Source organism: Prionailurus bengalensis, chromosome A1 (genome assembly GCF_016509475.1).
Source record: "Prionailurus bengalensis isolate Pbe53 chromosome A1, Fcat_Pben_1.1_paternal_pri, whole genome shotgun sequence".
NCBI lineage: Eukaryota > Metazoa > Chordata > Mammalia > Carnivora > Felidae > Prionailurus > Prionailurus bengalensis.
The window spans coordinates 51703510-51723489 of record NC_057343.1 but is presented as its reverse complement, the minus strand read 5'-3'; the positions used below and the strand labels follow the sequence as shown (position 1 = coordinate 51723489).

Below are 19980 nucleotides of genomic sequence, written 5' to 3'. Positions count from 1 at the left end.
AAAACATGATTTGCATTTAAATATATATGTATATGTATATGTATATATACATATACATATATACTACTGAATTTCATACACTTCAAAGAATAGATTCACTTAAAAATATTTTAGAATTGGGGCACCTGGGTGGCTCAGTTGGTTGGGCATCCGACTTGGGCTCAGGTCATGTTCTCAAGGTTACTGGTTCAAGCCCTGCTTGCGGCTCTGTGCTGACAGCTCAGAGCTCAGAGCCTGTAGCCTGCTTCCAATTCTGTGTCTCCCTCTCCCTGGCCCTCCCCTGCTCACGCTCTGTCTCTCTCTCTCAAAAATAAACATTAAAAAAAATTTTTTTAATAAAAAAATATTTTAGAATAATTTTTCAGGGCTGGAAATATCCATATTTACCTAAAACTCCCTAGAATCTAAATTTTTTATTTATAGAAAAACATAGACATAAAATATGTATCTTTAGAAACTAATATGAATAAAAAGAAAAAATTATGCCTCTTCATGTCTACAAATTACTGAATCTTCCAAGGCTCTAAAAATACATTTGTTTAAAGTAAGACATCAAGATATCTAGGGGATCCAATACGTAATTTTTGTTTAAAAAAATTTAAATAGCCATGTTGAATTTTTTCTGTTCATTTTGGAGTATTAAATATATTACCTAAAATAATTTTCATTTTAAAGTGCTTGTGGTCATTTTATCAGGAATGTAGACTCATGGGTTCTTTTTTTTTTTTTAATTTTTTTTTTTCAACGTTTATTTTTGGGACAGAGAGAGACAGAGCATGAACGGGGGAGGGGCAGAGAGAGAGAGGGAGACACAGAATCGGAAACAGGCTCCAGGCTCTGAGCCATCAGCCCAGAGCCTGACACAGGGCTCGAACTCACAGACCGCGAGATCGTGACCTGGCTGAAGTCGGATGCTTAACCGACTGCGCCACCCAGGCACCCCGACTCATGTGTTCTTAAAGTAAGGTTACCAAAGAGTGAAACATTTCTTCACTCTTCAGACTTGACCATTTTTTCCCTCCAAATTGTTCTCAGCTACTAAGTTTGTTTTAAAATGGTCTCAGCTACCAAATTTGTTTTTATTTTTTATTTATTTTTAATTTTTTTTCAACATTTATTTATGTTTGAGAGACAGAGAGAGACAGAGAACAAGCAGGGGAGGAACAGAGAGAGAACCAGACACAGAATCAGAAGCAGGATCCAGGCTCTAAGCTGTCAGCACAGAGACTGACTTGGAGCTCATGACCTGAGCCAAGTCAGTTGCTTAAGGGACTGAGCCACCCAGGCGCCCCACCAATTTTGTTTTTAAATGTTCCAACACTGTTGTACAAATTTGGGAAACAAACCCAAACTCCTGACTTGACCACAACATTTTCAGTAGTCTTGATGTTCCTCATAACATGCGTGCTTCCTGTGTTTGTAATCCTATAGCATTGGTACAATATTAACCTTTTAAATGAAATTAACAACATCTATCATTGTTCTCATTTATGTTTCTGCCTGTTATTTACTACACCAGTGTTGATGGATTCCTTTAAAAAAAACAAAACACAAAAAACACAAGATAGAGTACAAAAAGATACAGATATAGAGTACAAAAATCTTAAATCTTTGGAGTTCAGAAAATTGTACTCCCAGCTTTGCTATTTCAAGTGGAAGAGAAAATATGTGATCATACGTATGAAAGAAGAAGCCAGGGTCTTACATGATCATTGACAAGAGATGCTTTTGAGAAAGGAACATGATTATCAACCACAAAGACTAAAAAAATACTACGCATGTGTTTCATTTACAAAATGGGCAAAGTCAGGATGCCTTAGTTCAGCGTTAATCTTTGAGGGTGATTCTTTCAGGGCGACGTCCTTAAGTCCTGTCTAGCCAATTCTGACACCCAACCCGCCCAGTGCTTCCTCCACTCTCCCCCACTCTCTTCCACCCTCCCTCTGAACCAAAGGCACACACACGCCCAGCCTGGCCAGAAGATAAAGCTAAGATGGCAGCGCGGAAAGTACAGGAGCGGCGCTCATTGGGGCTGGAAAAACAAAAGCAAAACTCTCTATATATTCTTTCAATCTGCATTTTCTGTAATAACAAGACTCCCCACCCCCATCTCAACACCTAGGCGTTGTAAGACATCCAGTAGCAGTGCGCGCAGGATTGGCCGGCGGGGACTCTTGCTTTGCACGTTGCAAGAAATCCACATCTCCCTTCTGCAGCAACGGTTCAGGTGGACCCTAGCGACTTGCCTTGGGGACCACCCTCCCTTCAAATCCCCTTGACAGTGGAATTAAGGGTGATTCCTAACGCCCTTTCGTTCCCGGCTTGCGTTCCATTCCCTGCCAACCCTTGGGAGCCTTCCCAAGTGCCCAGCTGCCACGGCAATAGCTGTAGCATTGCCCAGGGAGCACGCAGTGCCCAGGCAGGAAGAGGAGGCGGAGGAGGAGAAAAAACTCTGCATTGACTATCAATTTAGAGTGGAGCGGCTGTTGCCACTGCCGTGGAAGGAAATGCGGCCAACCGCAACAGAAACGCCACTCTCGGCCACCTAAGTGAGCATGTGTGCGACTCCGCGCACGCCTAGTTGCTCGACTCAACGACAACAGGGTTCCTAGCAAATTATCCAGTTACCGGGTTTTGCGTGTACCCAGAAGGCTCAGAAAGGGGCCTTGTGGTGAAAACTGAAGCGAAATTAAGGGATAGCAGGAACTCTGAGAACAGTGCAGCCGCTGGGTTCAATCCTCATTATAAACTCCAAGAAGGTAAAGACTGCACAAGCCACCACCTAAACCTGAACTGGAAATGCTTTTCTGTGCAGGCAACATTCATTCATTCATTCATTCATTCATTCATTCATTCATTCATTCAGCCAATACCTGGTTCCCTTCTGCTTAGGGCTAGAGCCTGTGCTAGGAGCTGGGAATGTAACGTGGGAACAGACACATATATCATTCCCGTCCTCAGGAAAAGTCTAGTATGTTTTGTTTTGCGTGTTACAATTTCTGAAAAGCCGTGTGCCAAGGTGGACATCCTAGATGTTTGAAATCCTTCCACAATCTCATGCAATATTATTTTTGACCACTATTCAGAGGGTGAAACTTGCCCAAAGGCATACAAATAGCAAAGTCAGGATCTAAATTCTGGTTTGTCAGAGCCTTTTGGCTACCTGGCTGGCTGCTCAACAGTAAAGAGCCCTTGCAGTTCATACTTGTTCAGGCCTTTAACTCTACTAGCCTTTCATTGCCTCTATACCTTGTCTATAGGTTTGGAGCACTTCCTGTTCAATGCTGAGGTTTATAACTGCTGAAGCATTAGGACAGGAATTTAGTTTAACAAATAATTATTGGTGACCTACTATGTGCCAGTTTCTAGGCTAGGGGCTGAGGAAGACACGAAGATAAACAAGAAGCTCTTGTTTATGAGCTCATAGTTGAGGAAACAAGTACAAAACCTGTTTAACAGGGCTACTCACAGCGCTAAAACACCGACTTCCCATGCCAGTCCTTTGTCCCTATATTTTCATTACCCGGCTTGTAGCTATCTTTTTTTTTTTTTTTTAACCAAAAACGATCTCCATCTGTTAAAGCCCTAGGTAAAATGCACTGCTTCAGCACTCTCTCCCCCCAAAAGCTAGAATTAATTTATTTCCCCACTCATTGTTTGTACTTTTGAAAACACTAAAAAGGCTTTTTTTTTTTTTTTAGGAGGAGGAGGACATTTATGGAAAAAGCATAGATTTAAGAACTAGTAAATAGATAAAGAAAATGGTAATGATAGGACTTAAAATGACAGGAGTATAAATTAGGCAAACTCTTCAAACGGAGTCTCAAAAGGATAAAACTTAGTAGCAGTCAGGGTTCAGTGGAACATACATTTCTAGTGCACTTACTTAGAAGGGACTCGTAGAACAGCTTGACACAAGGGACTCAGCAAATGCCACATTTTAATAGACAACAATGATAAGATCTTTGGCAGATATGACATTTTCAGATGTTCCAAATAGCCAGAGTTATAGCTTCAAGTCATATTTGAGAATTATCTCTAGAAATGTTAAGTCTGGACAGAAAAAGATGAGCCATCAAGTGACCACTGCCAAGAGATAAGTGTGCACTCTAAAGGATGAATGTGGAGTCAACATAATATGTAAGAAAAGTACTATCACATTAAGGTTTAGCTATGATGAAATGTTGAGAACAAGAATTTAGGAATGATTCCTGCTTGTGAATACTCGCATATCTGTCAATTCTACTTTCATAGAAAAAGAGAATGCACTAGCTTACTACCTGTTTTTTTTTTTTAAGTAAAAGCTATTTTAATCCTAATAATAAAAACCACAAACGAAAATCGCCAGAGATACTTCTAATTTAGCTGGCCTCCTTTGCCTTGGATTCTGAATTACCCAGCACTGTTCCCAGTAAATCTTCATGTTGGCAGCAGAACCTTTGAGAAAAAAGTAGCAGGAGTGCGTGACACTCATTCTCTGGTGGTGGGACATTTCCTCTTTCTGGTCCAAGTTCTCCCACCTGGAGGGAGCCCCTTTACCTGATGCCAATAGCATGTAGCTGACAGCCTTCCCAGCGCTTTCCTTACTCTTCCTCAAGCTGCTAGTAAAACCCGGAGAAGTGGCTTTCTTTCAGATTCCTCACCACTCAACCTCCCCACACCCAAAGCCCTGAGGCGGAGGGAGTGGTGGCGAGAGGGGGGTGGGGAGGGAAAGGGGCTGGGGTTACTGAGCATGTGCGAGGAGTGGCGCATGCCCAGTGCGGCCGGCAGCTTCCCATTGCGGGTAGCCCCGGCGGTGGCAGCGGTGGCGGCGGCGGCAGCGGCGGCACCGCCTCCTCCTCACACTCCCGAGGTGGCGGGGTTAGATGAGCGGTCCCAGTAGCGGCGAGGGCGGCGCAGCGGGGAGGAGGAGAAGACGGAGGAGGAGAAGGAGGACGCTGTCTTTGTAGTCTCGTGCTGCGGGAGCCAGAGGCCGCCTCCGGAGCCGTCGTCGTTGGAAAAGGGCTGTGTGTGCGCGCGCGTGTCTGCTTGCCCGGCCCGCGGGGACGAGGCGGCGGCGGCGGCTGCGAGGATGATGATGTGCTCAGCGACTGCCTCCCCCGCCGCCGCCTCCTCGGGGCCCGGCGGGGACGGATTCTTCCCAGCCGCCACCATCTCTTCCTCCCCGGCGCCGGGGGCGCTGTTCATGCCGGTTCCGGAGGGCTCCTTGGCTGCCGCTGGGCTGGGGCTGGGGCTGCCGGCCGCGGACTCCCGGGGTCACTACCAGCTGCTGCTGTCAGGCCGGGCCCTGGCCGACCGCTACCGGAGGATTTACACAGCTGCGCTCAGTGACAGGGACCAAGGGGGCAGCAGCGCTGGACACCCAGCCTCCAGGTGCGTCTTCAGTGTCCTTCTTGCGCCACATACCGCGTGTGTGTGTGTGTGTGTGTGTGTGTGTGTATGCATGTATGTATGTGTGTCTACGTACCTGGTTACTAAGCTTTCTACAAGCGCTAGATGCTGGGTGGTAGAAGCACTAACTAAGATAGGAGGGTGCGGTGGCAACAGTTTCTGCTCTGTGTGTATGTGTGACTGTCTTTGTGGGGGGTTAGTGAGAATGGGAGGTAGCATGGGATGCTAGAAAAGGTGATGGTACCAGTCGGTTATGACACGTGTGTGTGTATTGTTGAGGAAGGAGGAGAGATTGGTTGAGGGGAAGAGGGCAGTTCACGGAGAGAATTTGCAAAAGTGGTGAGGGAAGTGGCGTTTCCAGTATCTCTGCCGCAATGGTATTTGCACGTATTCTTACCCCAACCCCCCAATGGTATTCCATCCTCCACTTTCCACCTCCCATAAAAAATCTGCCTTTCACTGACGGGAGCAATGGTGTAGGTTAAGGATAGTGTCATATATATAGGATGAGTTTTAGATAATCATGCTTTAGGATAAGGCATGGAGTTTAAATTTAAAAGATTTATGCAAAAGGGATGCAGATGGAGATTTATGTGGATGTGAAAGGTGTCTGATACAGATTTTTAGAGCTGTACTTTGGTAACTGGACCTTTTGGTATTCTAGAGATGTGATTGCAGCTGCACTTGTGTTCTGATGTCCCATCGGCCATTTCCCTTCATCTTATGTTCTATTTCCTCTGTCACTTATAGGCTTTAGAGTATAGTGGGTTAGGGGGTTTTGTGGGGAAAGGGGAAAGCTGTAGAACTTCGAAATATGACTGCTTATACAATATTTACCTCCCACCAACTAAAAAATTTGAGTAGCTACTACATCTCATCCTAGGCTCGCTGCATCTTCAGCTTCCTCCATGTAGAAGATATTAAATCACTTTCATTTTCCTTTTCTTAAGATGTGTGTGTGTGTGTGTGTGTGTGTTTGCTGAGGGCTTTCCTATTGTTTTCTTTTCCTTGTCCTTACATGCCACATACCCCGAAGGATGATGACTGACTTGTTTCACCAGCTTGGCTTTGACAGTGGTAATTGGGAGTTGGCTTCATCATTTTTTTTTTCTCACAGCTTCTTGCAACACATGGGAAAGCATAGTAGTATTTTGTCAAATAAGTTACAGAGAGTTTATGGTATTTATTGAATGTTCAGTGTGTTAGACAATAAAAAGATGCCCTTTTCTTTCATTATGAAAGGGACTAGGCTGTAAGTCAGGTGTTTGTAATTTACCATAGTGTACTGGGGTTCTTATCCTTTGCAGAGTTGTAAAGATGGAGCTTTGTTCACACTTCTGGGTAAACCAGTCTTCTCATGTCTATAATTGTTGACAGGATTGGGCAGTTTTATTAGATGGATGTAAATATATGTAACTACCTTCTGCTGTCCAAACTGAAGGCCACAGTGGCACAAGTCTACTTCTTGCTCATGTTTTTGAAAATAGCACAGAACCTCACTAGACAGTTTTCTGTGGTGGGTATAATTTTGAGCTGTGAGTCTCTGAATTGTGGTACATCTTTGCAGATCCCTCTCAAAGAATTTAAATTTATTTTGTATGTTCTTCCAGTCTTAGGATTTACTACTGATATATTCCTATTTTAACTTTCTACTAATATACTTATGTAACAATACAGTTTTGTGCATCTGGAACTAGATTAACAGTTTTAGACAAAATTAATGTATTTTAATCACACATATAAAATTTATGAGTGATTTTTAGTCTTTGATCCATTTTTGTACAAGCGGTCAATTACAATTTATGAAAAATTCAAGTATTTCGAGAAGTAGTCATGGAAACCAGCCTTAAGTTGTGTAATATTGCCTTCTAGTGCTTGTTTAGAACATTATTGCTTATTTTAGTTCACATTATTTTATCTAAGTCAGCCTGCAACTATCCTTTATTGAATATTTGCTTAAGAATTCAATCACATTTCTTATTAAATATGATGGGGCTAGTGGAGCTAGGATTTAGGTTGTGAATGAATAGTGTAATTATTTGAATAGGGGTACTAGTTGAGTTCGAGTAGAAGAAGAGATCTAGCAGACAGAGAAGGGAGCAAGGATAGAGGATGAAGCTCCAGTGAGCTTCAAATTTAAAGGTGTGAGAAAAAGGAGACAGTAAAGGAAGTTGAAAAAAAAAAGATAAAAAGTTAAGACAGCTGTGAGACAGTGGCAGCTCTGGTCCTAAGAAAGTGGATTGAAAGTCCTTAGCAGTGTTAACTCTTTAAAAAAGTGAGAACACTTTCCAGGTCACTGATGACTGTTGAGGAAGTGGTCATAGATTTGGTGAGGAGTCATTAGGAGATGTTGGGGTAATGGAGTTGCAGGGTTGAGGGAAGGATATTCAAATATGGAAGAGTGGCTGGGAAATGTTCAGTATGTGGAGAAAGAGAAATTAAAGAAGTGAGAGAGGAGATAATTGATGTGAGAGAAGTCAGATCTCAGGGACAAGTTTAAGATGTCAGGTGAAGAGGTTAGCCATTGAATAAAGACTAGAGTTGATTGAGCGTAAGACTTACATCATATTCATCTTAGTAATCCCAATGTATAGCACAATTTTTGGCATCCATTCTGTAAATACCAAATGTCTTCTATGTGCCAGGCTCTGTTATATGTGCTGAAGACGTAGCAGTGAGCAAAACAGAAAAGGTCTCTACTCTCTTAGAACTTCCACACTAGAGGGGAGAAATAAACAACTGATAGTTTCAGGTAGTGATACGTAACTATGAAAGGAAGAAAACTGATTTCATTTAATAGATGATTTATAGTGGGGGAGCTATTTTAGGTAGGGTGGTCAGGGTAGGTTTCTTTGGCAGTAGACCTTTAAGTTGAATCATAATAATGGGAAGTCAGATCTAGAGTAAGAGTGTTTTAGGAAATTATAAAGGCTCTGAGGTGGAAAGAAGCTTGTGTTCAAGGAAAAAACAAGGCAAACGAGATAACAGTCATTGTTGAATGTATTACTGTGAATTATGTTTTAGATGTCCTGTAGAGTAGTTGAGGGATCCAAGCCTAATGGAGTCAGTGACTTTGATGGCATTCTAGTGAAGTGGTTAAGAGCTTGGACTCTGAAGCTAGTTTAGTTTTACGAGTTTATTATTATTTTTGTAATGTTTATTTATTTTGGGAGGGAGGGAAGGGCAGAGAGAGAGGAAGAGAGGTACCTCACTATCTATGCAGAGCCTGACAGGGGGCTCTATCTCATGAACTGTGAGATCATTACCTGAGCCGAAATCAAGAGCTGGTTGTTTAACCCTCTGAGCCACCCAGGCACCCCAGAAGCTAGACTGGTTTTAAAACCTGGCTCTACCACTTTTTAGCTGTGTGACCTTAGGTACATTATATAACTTATATGCTTCAGATTGTTTTAAGAAAAATTTTATTGTGAAATAATTGGCATGTAACATGTTAGTTTCAGGTGTACCACGTAATAATTCCATTTTTGTATATATTGTAAAATGATCACCACAACAGGCATAAACATCTATCACCACATACTTAAAACTTTTTTTTTTCTTGTGATGAGAACTCTTAAGATTTACTCTCTTAGCAACTTTCAAGTATACAATACAGTATTATTAACGATAGTCACCACACTGTACATTGCATTGTCATGACTTACTTATTTTATAACCTTACCTTGTGAACACCTATACCTGTTTTTACCCACCACCCATCTCTGTCCCAGCTACCAGGTTGTTCTCTGTTAATTTATGAGTTTAGGTTTTTTGTTTGGTTTTAGATTTCACGTATAGATAAGATCTTAAGGTATTTGTCTTTGCCTGACTTATTTCACCTAGCACAATGCCCTCAAGATTTATCCATGCTGTTGTAAATGGCAAGATTTCTTTTTTTATGGCTGAATCATGTTCAATCGTGTATATATACCACATTTTCTTTTTTTTCAATGTTTATTTTTGAGAGAGAGACACACACACAGGGGGAGGGGCAGAGAGAGAGAGAGGAAGACACAGAATCCAAAGCAGACTCCAGGTTCTGAGCTGTCAGCACAGACCCCCATGTGGGGCTTGAACTCACGAACGGTGAGATCATGACCTGAGCTGAAGTTGGAAGCTTAACAGACTGAACCACTCAGGCACCCCTATATACCACATTTTCTTAATCTATTCATCCATTGATAGATACTTAGTTTGCTTCCATGTCTTGGCTATTGTAAGTAATGCTGCAGTGAACATGGGGTGCAGATATCTTTTGAGTTAGTGTTTTCATTTACTTTGGAAAAATACTCTAATGAGGAATTGCTAGATCATGTGGTAGTTCTATTTTCTAATTAAAAAAAAACATTTTTTTTAATGTTTATTTTTGAGACCCAGAGACAGACAGAGCATGAGCAGGGCAGGGACAGAGAGGGAGACACAGAATCCAAAGCAGGCTCCAAACTGTCAGCAACAGAGCCCAATGTGGGGCTCGAACCCATGAACCATGAAATCATGACCTGAACCAAAGTCAGGTGCTCAACTGATTGAGCCACCCAGGCAACCCTGTTTTCTAATTTTTGAGGAACCTCCATACTGTTTTTTCTTCCTTTTTTAAAAATTAATTAATTATTTAATTTTATTTTAGAGGGAGTGAAAGAATCCTAAGCAGGCTCTGCGCTCAGTGTGGAGCCTAAAGTGGGTCTTGATCTCACTAATTCGAGATCATGACCTGACCCGAAATCAAGAGTCAAATGCTTAACCTACTGAGCCACCCAGGTGCCCAAGGAACCCGTATATTGTTTTCCGCGGTGGCTGCCCAGTTTACATTTCCATCAATAGTGCATGGGTTTTTCTTTTCTCTACATTTTTGCCAACACTTGTTATTTCTTGTTTTTGATCATAGCCATTCTATGTGTGAGGTAATAATCTCATCGTGGTTTTGATTTGCATTTCCCTAATGACTAGTGATACTGAGCATATTTTCATGTGCCTGTTGGCCAGCTGTATGTCTTCTTTGGAAAAATATCTTTTCAGATCCTCTGTCCATTTTTAATTGTTTTTCCTGTCGGAATATATGAGTTCCTTATATATTTTAGATATTAGCCTCTTATCGGGTATATGGTTTGCATATATTTTCTCAAATTTTGTAGTTTGCCTTTTCATTTTATTGATAGTTTCCTTTGCTGTGCAGAAGCTTTTTATTTTGATATAGTCCTGCTTGTTTATTTTTGTCTTTGTTTATGCCTTACTTTTCTTGTATGTAGAATGGGGATAATAATAATGAGGATTGTTTTGTAGCTTAAACCAATCCATGTATGTAAAGTGCTTGACACATTAAGTGCTGTTAAATATTGTTGATTTCTGCCGAGAGTGAGGGGACATATGGCATTTGAGGACTTAAAGATGGGGCAAAAATCAGGTTTTATTCTAATTTTTGGTCTCAGTGACTGTGATGAATGTGAGAATAATGATTTCCTTTATTCATTGACTCAATAAATATATTTTTTATACAAATGAATGAATCAAAATTGGAGCATTGGCTTGAGGAAAAGGTTGGGCTGGAAATAAGTAAAGGCATATTTGATCGTTTCTGTATGTGAATGGCAGTATAGCATTGCATTTGGGAAGAACTATAGCTCTGTGGCTAAATTTACCTTAGAGGCAGACTGCCTTGGTTCAAATCCCAGTTCTACCTTTTTCTAAGTTGGGCAAGTTAATTGCATTTCTTTGTCTGTTTCTTTACCTGTAACCTTATAGGACTATTAAAAGCACATTGTGTTAGTACAGGGTAATGTTCATTAAATGTCAGCAGCTGCCGCTATTGTTACTATTAAAATTATATATTTAAAACTCTAATCAGCATGATATTGTAAGTTTTTCCACTCAGCAAAGAAATGGGAAAGCTGTTGGTTGAATTGGTTCAAGGTTAAAGTGTGACTGGAGGTAAAAAAAAAAAAAGAAAGTGAAAGTTTGGTGACATTGATTGATCCTTCGGTAAAAAACGAAAGTGATGTCAAGGAGGGGAGTGATAGAACAGGAGATACGGAAGAGTCAGGGTATGTCGGTTGAAGTGGTAGAATAACAAAGTAGAAACAATAGAGATTATGGTTAAAGTGGGGAATTGCTTTTCTTTAAGCTAAACCCATTTAGTTCCTTTAGCTTTTTTATATCAGATGCATGGGATTTTGGTTTTAAGAGGTTAAGTAATCAGTCCAACAAAGTTGAGGGATTACTACTTGGTGCTAACCATTGGCCCAATAAAGCTCTATAAGACATAGTTTCTACACTTGAGTTTATTATCTGGGTAATGGTGAAAAATACAAAGATGGGTACTTACAAAAGTGTTAAAGAAAATGGCATTCTGGGCTGGCGTGAAAGTATGAGCAAAAGGTGAGAAAGTACAGTTTATGTGCAGGTAATATTAAGAGTTCTGTTAGAGCTATCATGTAGGTATTCATGAGGGAGAGCAGTGGGAATTCATTTTGGAAATGGAGACTGTGGTTAGAGGGTGAGACAGCTTGAACAGCAAGGTACAAATTACATTTTATTCAGTAGACACTGATGGTTTTGAACAATAAAGAGATGTTATTGTAGGAGTATTTTAGTGATGTGGGATTGGATTAGAGTTTGTATATCTGTATTTATGATTAGGTAATAATTTGTTTCATATAGCTCTTACGTCTCTGGAATCCTGTATTTTTTTTTTTTTTAATTTTTTTTTCAACGTTTTTAATTTATTTTTGGGACAGAGCAAGACAGAGCATGAACGGGGGAGGGGCAGAGAGAGAGGGAGACACAGAATAGGAAACAGGCTCCAGGCTCTGAGCCATCAGCCCAGAGCCCGACGCAGGGCTCGAACCCACGGACTGTGAGATCGTGACCTGGCTGAAGTCGGACGCTTAACCGACTGCGCCACCCAGGTGCCCCATGGAATCCTGTATTTTAAGGCAAAAACTGCTCGGTTGGCATATTGGTAGGTAGAAATATGAAATATGAAATAAATTAGCCCTAACTTAAGAGAAAATCTTGTGTTTAGGCTTAAAAATAAAATGAAAATGTTAACTTAAAAATACTTTTGCATTTTAAGATATTTGTTTAAAAAAATAAAGAGTAGTCAGAATACTCTTTTTAATTAAAAAACATTAAATATTCAGCTTTTTGGAGAGGAGTCAGGTTAATCAGGGTTTAATTTATGTATAATAGATTTTACCCTTTTCAAGTGTTCATTTGAGGGGGTCCCTCAGTAGCTCATTCAGTTAAGCCTCTGACTTTGGCTCAGGTCATGATCTCATGGTTTGTGAGTTCAAGCCCCGCTTTGGGCTCTGTGCTGATAGCTCAGAGCCTGGAGCCTGTTTTGGATTCTAGGTCTCCCTCTCTCTCTGCCCCTCCCTCGCTTGCGTTCTCTCTGTCTCTCAAAAATAAACATTAAAAAAAAATAAAGTGTTTATTTGAAGAGTCTTAGGACCATCACCACAGTCAAGTATAGAACATTTCCATCATTCTAAAAAGTTTCTTCAGGAAATTCCCTTCTACCACTAGCCCCTGGCTACCATGGATCAGTTTTGTGTCACTAATATTTTATCTTTTCTAGAATGTCTTATAAATCTAGCTCCTTAAGGGCAGGACCTCAGATACTGTTAGTCTCCATGTCTTCTATCCCTGTATTTCCTATAAATGGCAGTTAGGATTTAAGCTTCATTAAGTTTTGGTTACACATTTTTTAGCAAGAATATTTGGCTTATAGGACTGAGTATTACATATTGCATCCTATCCAGATGTTTTCAGGTTGTGTCACTGTTTAATAATGCTCAGTCTAATTACTTTGGCAAGATGGTACCCAGTAGATCTCTCCTCTGTAAATGTATCCTTTTTTCATGTGCAATAAGCAGGTAATCATAGGTCATAACTTCGGTACACTCACTATGAATATCTTTCACTAATGGTTTTAGCATTCTTTGATAATCCTTATCTGAGTCAATTATTTCATTAGGGGTTTCAAAATGATGATTTTTATACTTCTGTTAATTCTTTCTGTATTTTTGAGCTGGTGCTCTTCTGCGAAAAAGAGTTTCTCTCATCAACTGATGATGAACTGTGGTTCCTCCTGAGAAGGCAGGGTAAATGCTAATTCTCTCCTCTCATTAGCTAAAATAGTGTAATAGCCCAGTAGTGGTGTGGTGGGTGCTTGGTTCAACACCCAGATCCCTTTGTTCATGTACAAGTGCTCCTAGCTGTTGGGAATACTGGCAGCTAAAACTGCCGGCTAAGTCCTTTTCCAAGCTTTCCCTGAGCCAAGAGAACTGCTTCCCTCAAAGTCATGCCTCTTCTGCAGGGTCAGCCTCTACCCAGTACATGTACTCTTTAGGGATATAAATCTCTTGCCCTCTTACCCTAAGGCAGAACAACCTTGAAGATCTATCCCAACACCAGAGATCCACATGGGATTGGCTGAGGTCTTCCTGTGACTGCATTACAATTCAGCTCATTCCTCTGTTCCATCTTACTTCCTTCACTCTCCTACAGTTGTTGGTTCAGAGGATATTCCCCAGTAAACTCCTGGTGTGCATATCTCGATTTCAGAGTCTGTTTCCTGGGGGAGCCTTACCTAAGACAGTTGTGGTGCCAGGAGTGATCTGAGGAAGTAGACTTTAAAATGGGGTTTTAGAGCTAGACCCACTGTGGGTTGTAGATGGAGCGCCAATACTAATAACCGTTGGCATACAGTGTGGCTGTGCAATTGTTAAACTTTCAGTAGTGGTGAATTGGAATGGAATTCCTGTAGAAGGAATGCACTGGTGGGTACAAATATTTTAAGCTTTTTAGAAGTTCAGGGAAGTTATTACTTACAAGGACAGTATAATCAGATGGTTGTTGATGATTGATGTTGATAGATTGGAGAAAAGCAAAGGCAGAAGGTAATTGGGGGCAAAATGAGAAAGTTAAGTTATTTCTTTAGCATCATGTAAAGAAACTCATCTTCTACAACAGAAACAAACAAAAAAAAAGCTAAAGGTTAAGGCCCAAGACTTAATTCAAGGGCAGAACTCCAGGGTGGGTTGAATTCTCAACAAGTCTTCTATGCCAGTGTCTGCTTTAGTTGGAAATGAATAGGACCCTAACTCTTCAGATGGGACATCTGAGTTGATACACTTGAAAACCTTGAAACCCCAATTCTGTCAAGCTCTTTGGGCCTGCAAAAGTGGGCTTCTTCTAGCCTAGAGGCTAGTTTCCTGGACTATGCTGCCCTTACTATTCTCATCTCTTCTCTCCTCTACTGGCTATCATCAAATCAATAACTAGAGTTAGGTCATAAGAGAGCCTAGTGGGAGGTGCTGGGCCCACTAAGGTAAGAAAGGAAGTGCACATGCATGGGTATACACATGCGTGTGCTAAGTGATTCCCAAACTGCACTGAGGCACCCTGAAACACCACAGCAGACACATAGGAATACCATGGGATATTTCAGAATTTCAAAGGAAACATGTTAGCATCTGTCACAAATAACTAGCTTGAGGTTGTTCACAGTTTTTGTTCTTTTTTTTTTTTTTTTTTAAGTTTATTTATGTTGAGAGAGATGGGGAAAGACAGAGAGAGGGAGAGGCAGAATCCCAAGGAGACTCCACACTATCAGCTCAGTGTTCGGGGCTCAAACTCATGAACTGTGAGATCATGACCTGAGCTGAGATCAAGACTCAGATGCTCAACTCACTGAGCCAGCCAGGCACCCCAAAGTTGTTTGCAGTTTTGACATTCCGTCATGCTACATTCTTTTTGGTGATGCCATATCTTTTTGAAGTTGGGTTTTTGGTAGTTGCTGTGATACAAATCAACCACTGCACACAAATTAGTGTAAAACAGAAAAGGAGGGTGGCGTGTTCAATCTGATTCCAAGTTTGAGAAGTTGTGCAGTGTTTAGCATTGTATATGTCCTGTTCTTTTTTTTTTAAATTTTTTCCTAATGTTTATTTTTGAGAGAGAGGGGGGCGGGGGAGAGACAGAGTGCTAGTGGGGGGGGGGTGGAGAGAGAGAGGGAGACATAGAATCTGAAGCAGGCTCCAGGCTCTGCGCTGTCGGCACAGAGCCCGACGTGGGGCTCGAACTCATGAGCTGTGAGATCATGACCTGAGCCAGAGTAGGAGGCTTAACCTACTGAGCCACCCAGGCACCCTGTACATGTCCTATTCTTAAGCAATTGTGGCTATTCAAGAACAAAATAAAAATATTTTTCTTTCAATTTATGTGTTTTTTTCCAAATGGTTAAGTTTATAGGACATAAATTCTATTACTTATTTAGATCTAACTAGTTAATAAACACTACTGTTAGGTGTTTCTTTCGGCCTATAAGTGTTGTGGAAAAATTACTGATGATGGCTATGCAAAGACCCAATAATAGACTTCTACTTATCAATACTCATTCAGCAACTGAGTTGCTGAATGTCCTGCCTGAGTAGTGGAATCTAACCATCCTCCACAGAGACCATGATTCATTTTGACTGGACTTGACACATGTTTTAAGTATGAGTTTGCCTTTACAGCTTGCAGGGGCTCAACCATTGGCTACTGTTTGAGGGCTTACAGAGTGTTTGATCCATCAGCATAAGATCCCACATGACATTTCAGAGTAAACGACCCACTTTTTTTTAGCAATCATGGGATCCATCTGTTCCATCATGCACCACATCAAGAAGTTTCTGACCAGATAGAGCAGCAAAACAATCTTTTGATGGCACAACTGATGATGATACCCTACAATTTGACATTACACCCTGCAAGGTTCCTAGCTGGAACCATTACACATGGCAATAGGAGTGACTCCGCTTAGCATCACTCTCAGTGATCCACTGGGGAATTTATGCTTCCTCTCTGTAGCTGAGCAGTAGGGGTTTAAAAGGTCCTGGCTTTCAGAAGAGAAACATTTCCAACAGAAGAAACTACAGAGTCCTGTTTCACTTTTAGGCATGGCTACCTCTGGGACTTGACACTCCATTTCTAGGGAAAGGAGTCGCCCAGGGCTAATGTATCAGATCATTGGGAGAAGGTAGAGCTGCTGTTACATGAGGGAGCTTGGGGGTTTGGCACACAGGTGATCTGCTGGGTCTCTCTTGGTACTTTCTGGTCCAGTTATAATGGTAAATGGGCATGAGCAAGGCCTGGTGACTGCCTCACAAGATCAGCCACCTGGACCAGCAGAAATGCTAGCCAAAGATGAAGGGAATCTGAAATTACTAGCAGAAAACAGGCTATAACTATCTTTTGGCCTTGAAACCATCTGAAACACAGTGGTGGGGTCTTTAGTTTGTCCTACTTTACTTCCTCTGAAAAGTTTCTCCAGGAAATAAGAACCAACCAGAATTCTGGAAGAGCTTTTCCCAGAATTTGTATGAAGCAAGTGAATCTTTGTAGTGTAATAGATGGACTGTAGTGAATGCTGTGAATTAATTTTAATAGTTGTTTTGTAGATTCTCTGGAATGTTCTAAAATCAATCATCATTCTTTCTGATTTCCGGAAATCAGAAATGTTCCTCCAACTTTTATTCCAGTGACAAGAATCTCCATAACAATGCTGAATAGAAGTGGTGAAAGTTCCATCTTTCCTTGTTCCTTAATCTGAAGAGGAAATAATTACAAATTAGTCTTTCAGTCTTTCAGTATTATGATGTAAACTGTGGGTGTTTTGATGGTCTTTCCAATTTGAGGAAGTTCTTTAATATTCCTACTTTGCTGATAGTTTTTATCATAAATGTGTTTTGAATTTTGGCAAATACCTGCTCTGCATTTGTTGAAATTATTATATGTTAAGAGAAAGAAGGGAAAAATTGAATTAATTTTTGAATGTTAAGTCAACCTGGCATTCCTGGTATAAAACTTTCTCCCAATGTGATGTATTGTTGAATTTGGTAATATTTTGTTAAGAATTTTTGGGTTTAGATTTATGAAGGGTATTGTTCTGTTAATGTCTTTGTCAGGTTTTAGTATTATAGGTATTCTTGTCTCATAAAATGATTTGGGCAATAATCTGTATTTTTAAAGGAGTATTTTTAAAGTTTCCATGAAATTGGTCTCATTTCTTTTTGAATATATGATAGAATTCATCAGGGATACCATCTGAATTATCTTTTGGGATGCTTTTAACAAATTTAGTTTCTTTCTTTAATAGATATAGGGATATTCAAATTTTTTATTTCTTATGTCAATTTTGGTAACTTGTGGTTTTAGAAAAATTTGTCCATTTCATCTAAATTGTTGAACATTTTGGCAGAAAGTTACTCATAACATTGTTCTAGTATTCTTTTCTATGTGGCATTTGTGGTGATAATCCCTTTTTCATTCTTCATGTTTGAGTTTTCTTTTTTGTTTGATCAGATTAGCCAGAAGTTTCTCAATTTTGTTTATAAGTTCAAAGAAACAACTTTTGGCTTTATTAATTTTCTCTATTACTGATTTACTTTCTACTTTATTGACTTTTCTGTTATCAGTATAACTTCTACTTTGAGTTTACTCTTTTTTTCTAGTTTTTTAAGGTGGAATCTTAGGTCATTGATTTTAGACTTCTAACAAAAGTATTTAAAACTATGAGTTTTCATCTAAGCACTGCTTTAGTTGAATCCCACAGTTTTGATATTCTGAATATTCTTTGTCATTTAGTTTAAAATATTTTCTAATTTTTTTTAAATTTTATCTTTGATCCATACATTATTTAGAATTGTTTTATTTAATCTTAAGATATTTTGTGTTTTCTTATATATATTATTGTTCATTGCATTCTGCATATTTTGTATGATTTCGATCTTTTAAAATTTATTGAGATAAGCCTTATCTCCTAGGATATGATCTACCATGGTGATTATACCATGTATACTTGAAAAGAATGTATGTTCTGCCATTTTTGCACATAGAGTTCTGTATTAATTAGTTCCAGTTGGTTGGTGGTGTTATTTGGATCTTTTATGTCTATACTCAGTTTTGTCTAGTTCTATCAGTTTCTGAGTGGCAGGTATTGAAAATATCTACTCTAATGGTAGATTTGTATTTGTCCTTTTAATTTTCTCAGCTTTTGCTTCATGTACTTTGGGGCTCTGCTTTAGGTACATTTATGTGAATAATTATTAAAATTTCTTGATAGAGGCACCTGGGTGGCTCAGTTGGCTTAAGCGTCTGATTTTGGCTCAGGTCATGATCTTCAGGTTTGTGAGTTCAAGCTCCACGTTTGGCTAGCTGCTGTCAGCCCAGAGCCTGCTTCAGATCCTCTTTCCCTCTCTCTCTGCCCTTCACCAGCTTGTGCTCTCTCAAAAATAAATTAAAAACATAAAAAAAACACCCCACTTCTTGATAATTATTATTTTATTTCATTATGATACATCTTTCTTTATCCTTAGTAATACTCTTTGTCTTGAACTTATTTAATATGATATTAAAATAGTTTCTCCAGCCTTTTTATGCTTACTGTTTGGATGGTAAGTTTTTTCCCATGTATGTACTTTTGAATTATCTGTATTTTTATATTTAAAATTTCTCTCCTTTAGGCAGCATATGCTGGGTTTTGCTTTTTTTTTTTTTTTTTTCTTTTTTCAACTTGCTCTGTCAATCTTTGGCTGTTATTTGGAGAGTTTAGATCATTAATATTTAACATAATTAGTGATATGGTTGGCTATCATTATATTGTCTTATGTTTTCTTCTTTGTTTTTCATTCCTCTTTTTTCTGCTTTCTTTTGGATTATTCTTTGGTATCAATTTTAATATATCTATTGGCCTTTTTGGGTTTATCTTTTTGTATTTAATTACATTATATATACCTAACCTTTCACAGCCTACTTAGAGCTACTGTTGTACTGCTTCACTTAAAATAGAGAAACCTTGCAGCCATACAGATCGTTTTCCCCCCTACTTCGTTACTCCCCCCCCCTTTATGTTATACTTGGCATATATGTTTATGGCTGCATGCTTTGAAAAACTCACCACTCACCATACAGTATACTATTTTTTGCTGACAATAGGCATAATATTTTAAAGAACTTAAAGGGAAAAAGTAGTATTTTGTGTTTAGCTGTATATTTACTAATCCTGTTCTTCCTTCTTTCCTGAAGGTGCCACATTTCCTTCCAGCCTGAAGTACTTTAGCATTTCTTGTACAGCAGTCTGCTGGGGATAAACTTGTCTTTGTTTTTCTTCATCTGAGAATGTCTTTATTTTGCTTTCATTCCTAAAGGATATTTTAGGTGGATGTAGGATTCTGCGTACACTCTTGTTTTCTTTCACTATTTTAATGATGGTGTTCCACTGTCTTTTTACCATTATGATTTCTGATGGGAAACTTTTGGTAATTTGAATCTTATTCCCTTCTGTGTAGTATGTCATGTTTCTCTGCTTTCAGGAATTTTTTTGGGTTTTGGTTTTGATTTTCAGCAGATTGATTGGATGTGTCTAGTCATTATTTTCTTTGAATTTAGCCTCTTTGAAGAACACTCAGCTTCTTGAATCTGTAAATTTGTCTTTCACCAAATTTGGGATGCCATTGTTTCTTAAAATATTCTGCCCGAATGTCTTCCAAGATTCCGATGACAATCAGCAGTAACATTTGAGATTGTCCTACAAGTCTGTTCGTTTTT

At 39.6% G+C, this 19980-nt stretch overlaps 1 protein-coding gene across 17 annotated transcripts in view; it reads left to right on the top strand.

Annotated features, from left to right (window-relative positions):
• Nucleotides 1-4757: 4757 nt before the first annotated feature.
• MYCBP2 (MYC binding protein 2) overlaps nucleotides 4758-19980 on the top strand; it is a 286735-nt gene continuing 271512 nt past the window's right edge. For 12 of the 17 annotated variants that reach the window (XM_043580894.1, XM_043580948.1, XM_043580966.1 and 9 more), the window contains exon 1: nucleotides 4762-5373. In XM_043580894.1, the coding sequence (XP_043436829.1) occupies nucleotides 5072-5373 (302 nt within the window). In that variant the 5' untranslated portion in view covers nucleotides 4762-5071. Of the gene's footprint in view, nucleotides 5374-19980 lie in introns of all 17 variants that reach the window. The other 5 variants (XM_043580959.1, XM_043580920.1, XM_043580876.1 and 2 more) reach the window with 1 other exon arrangement.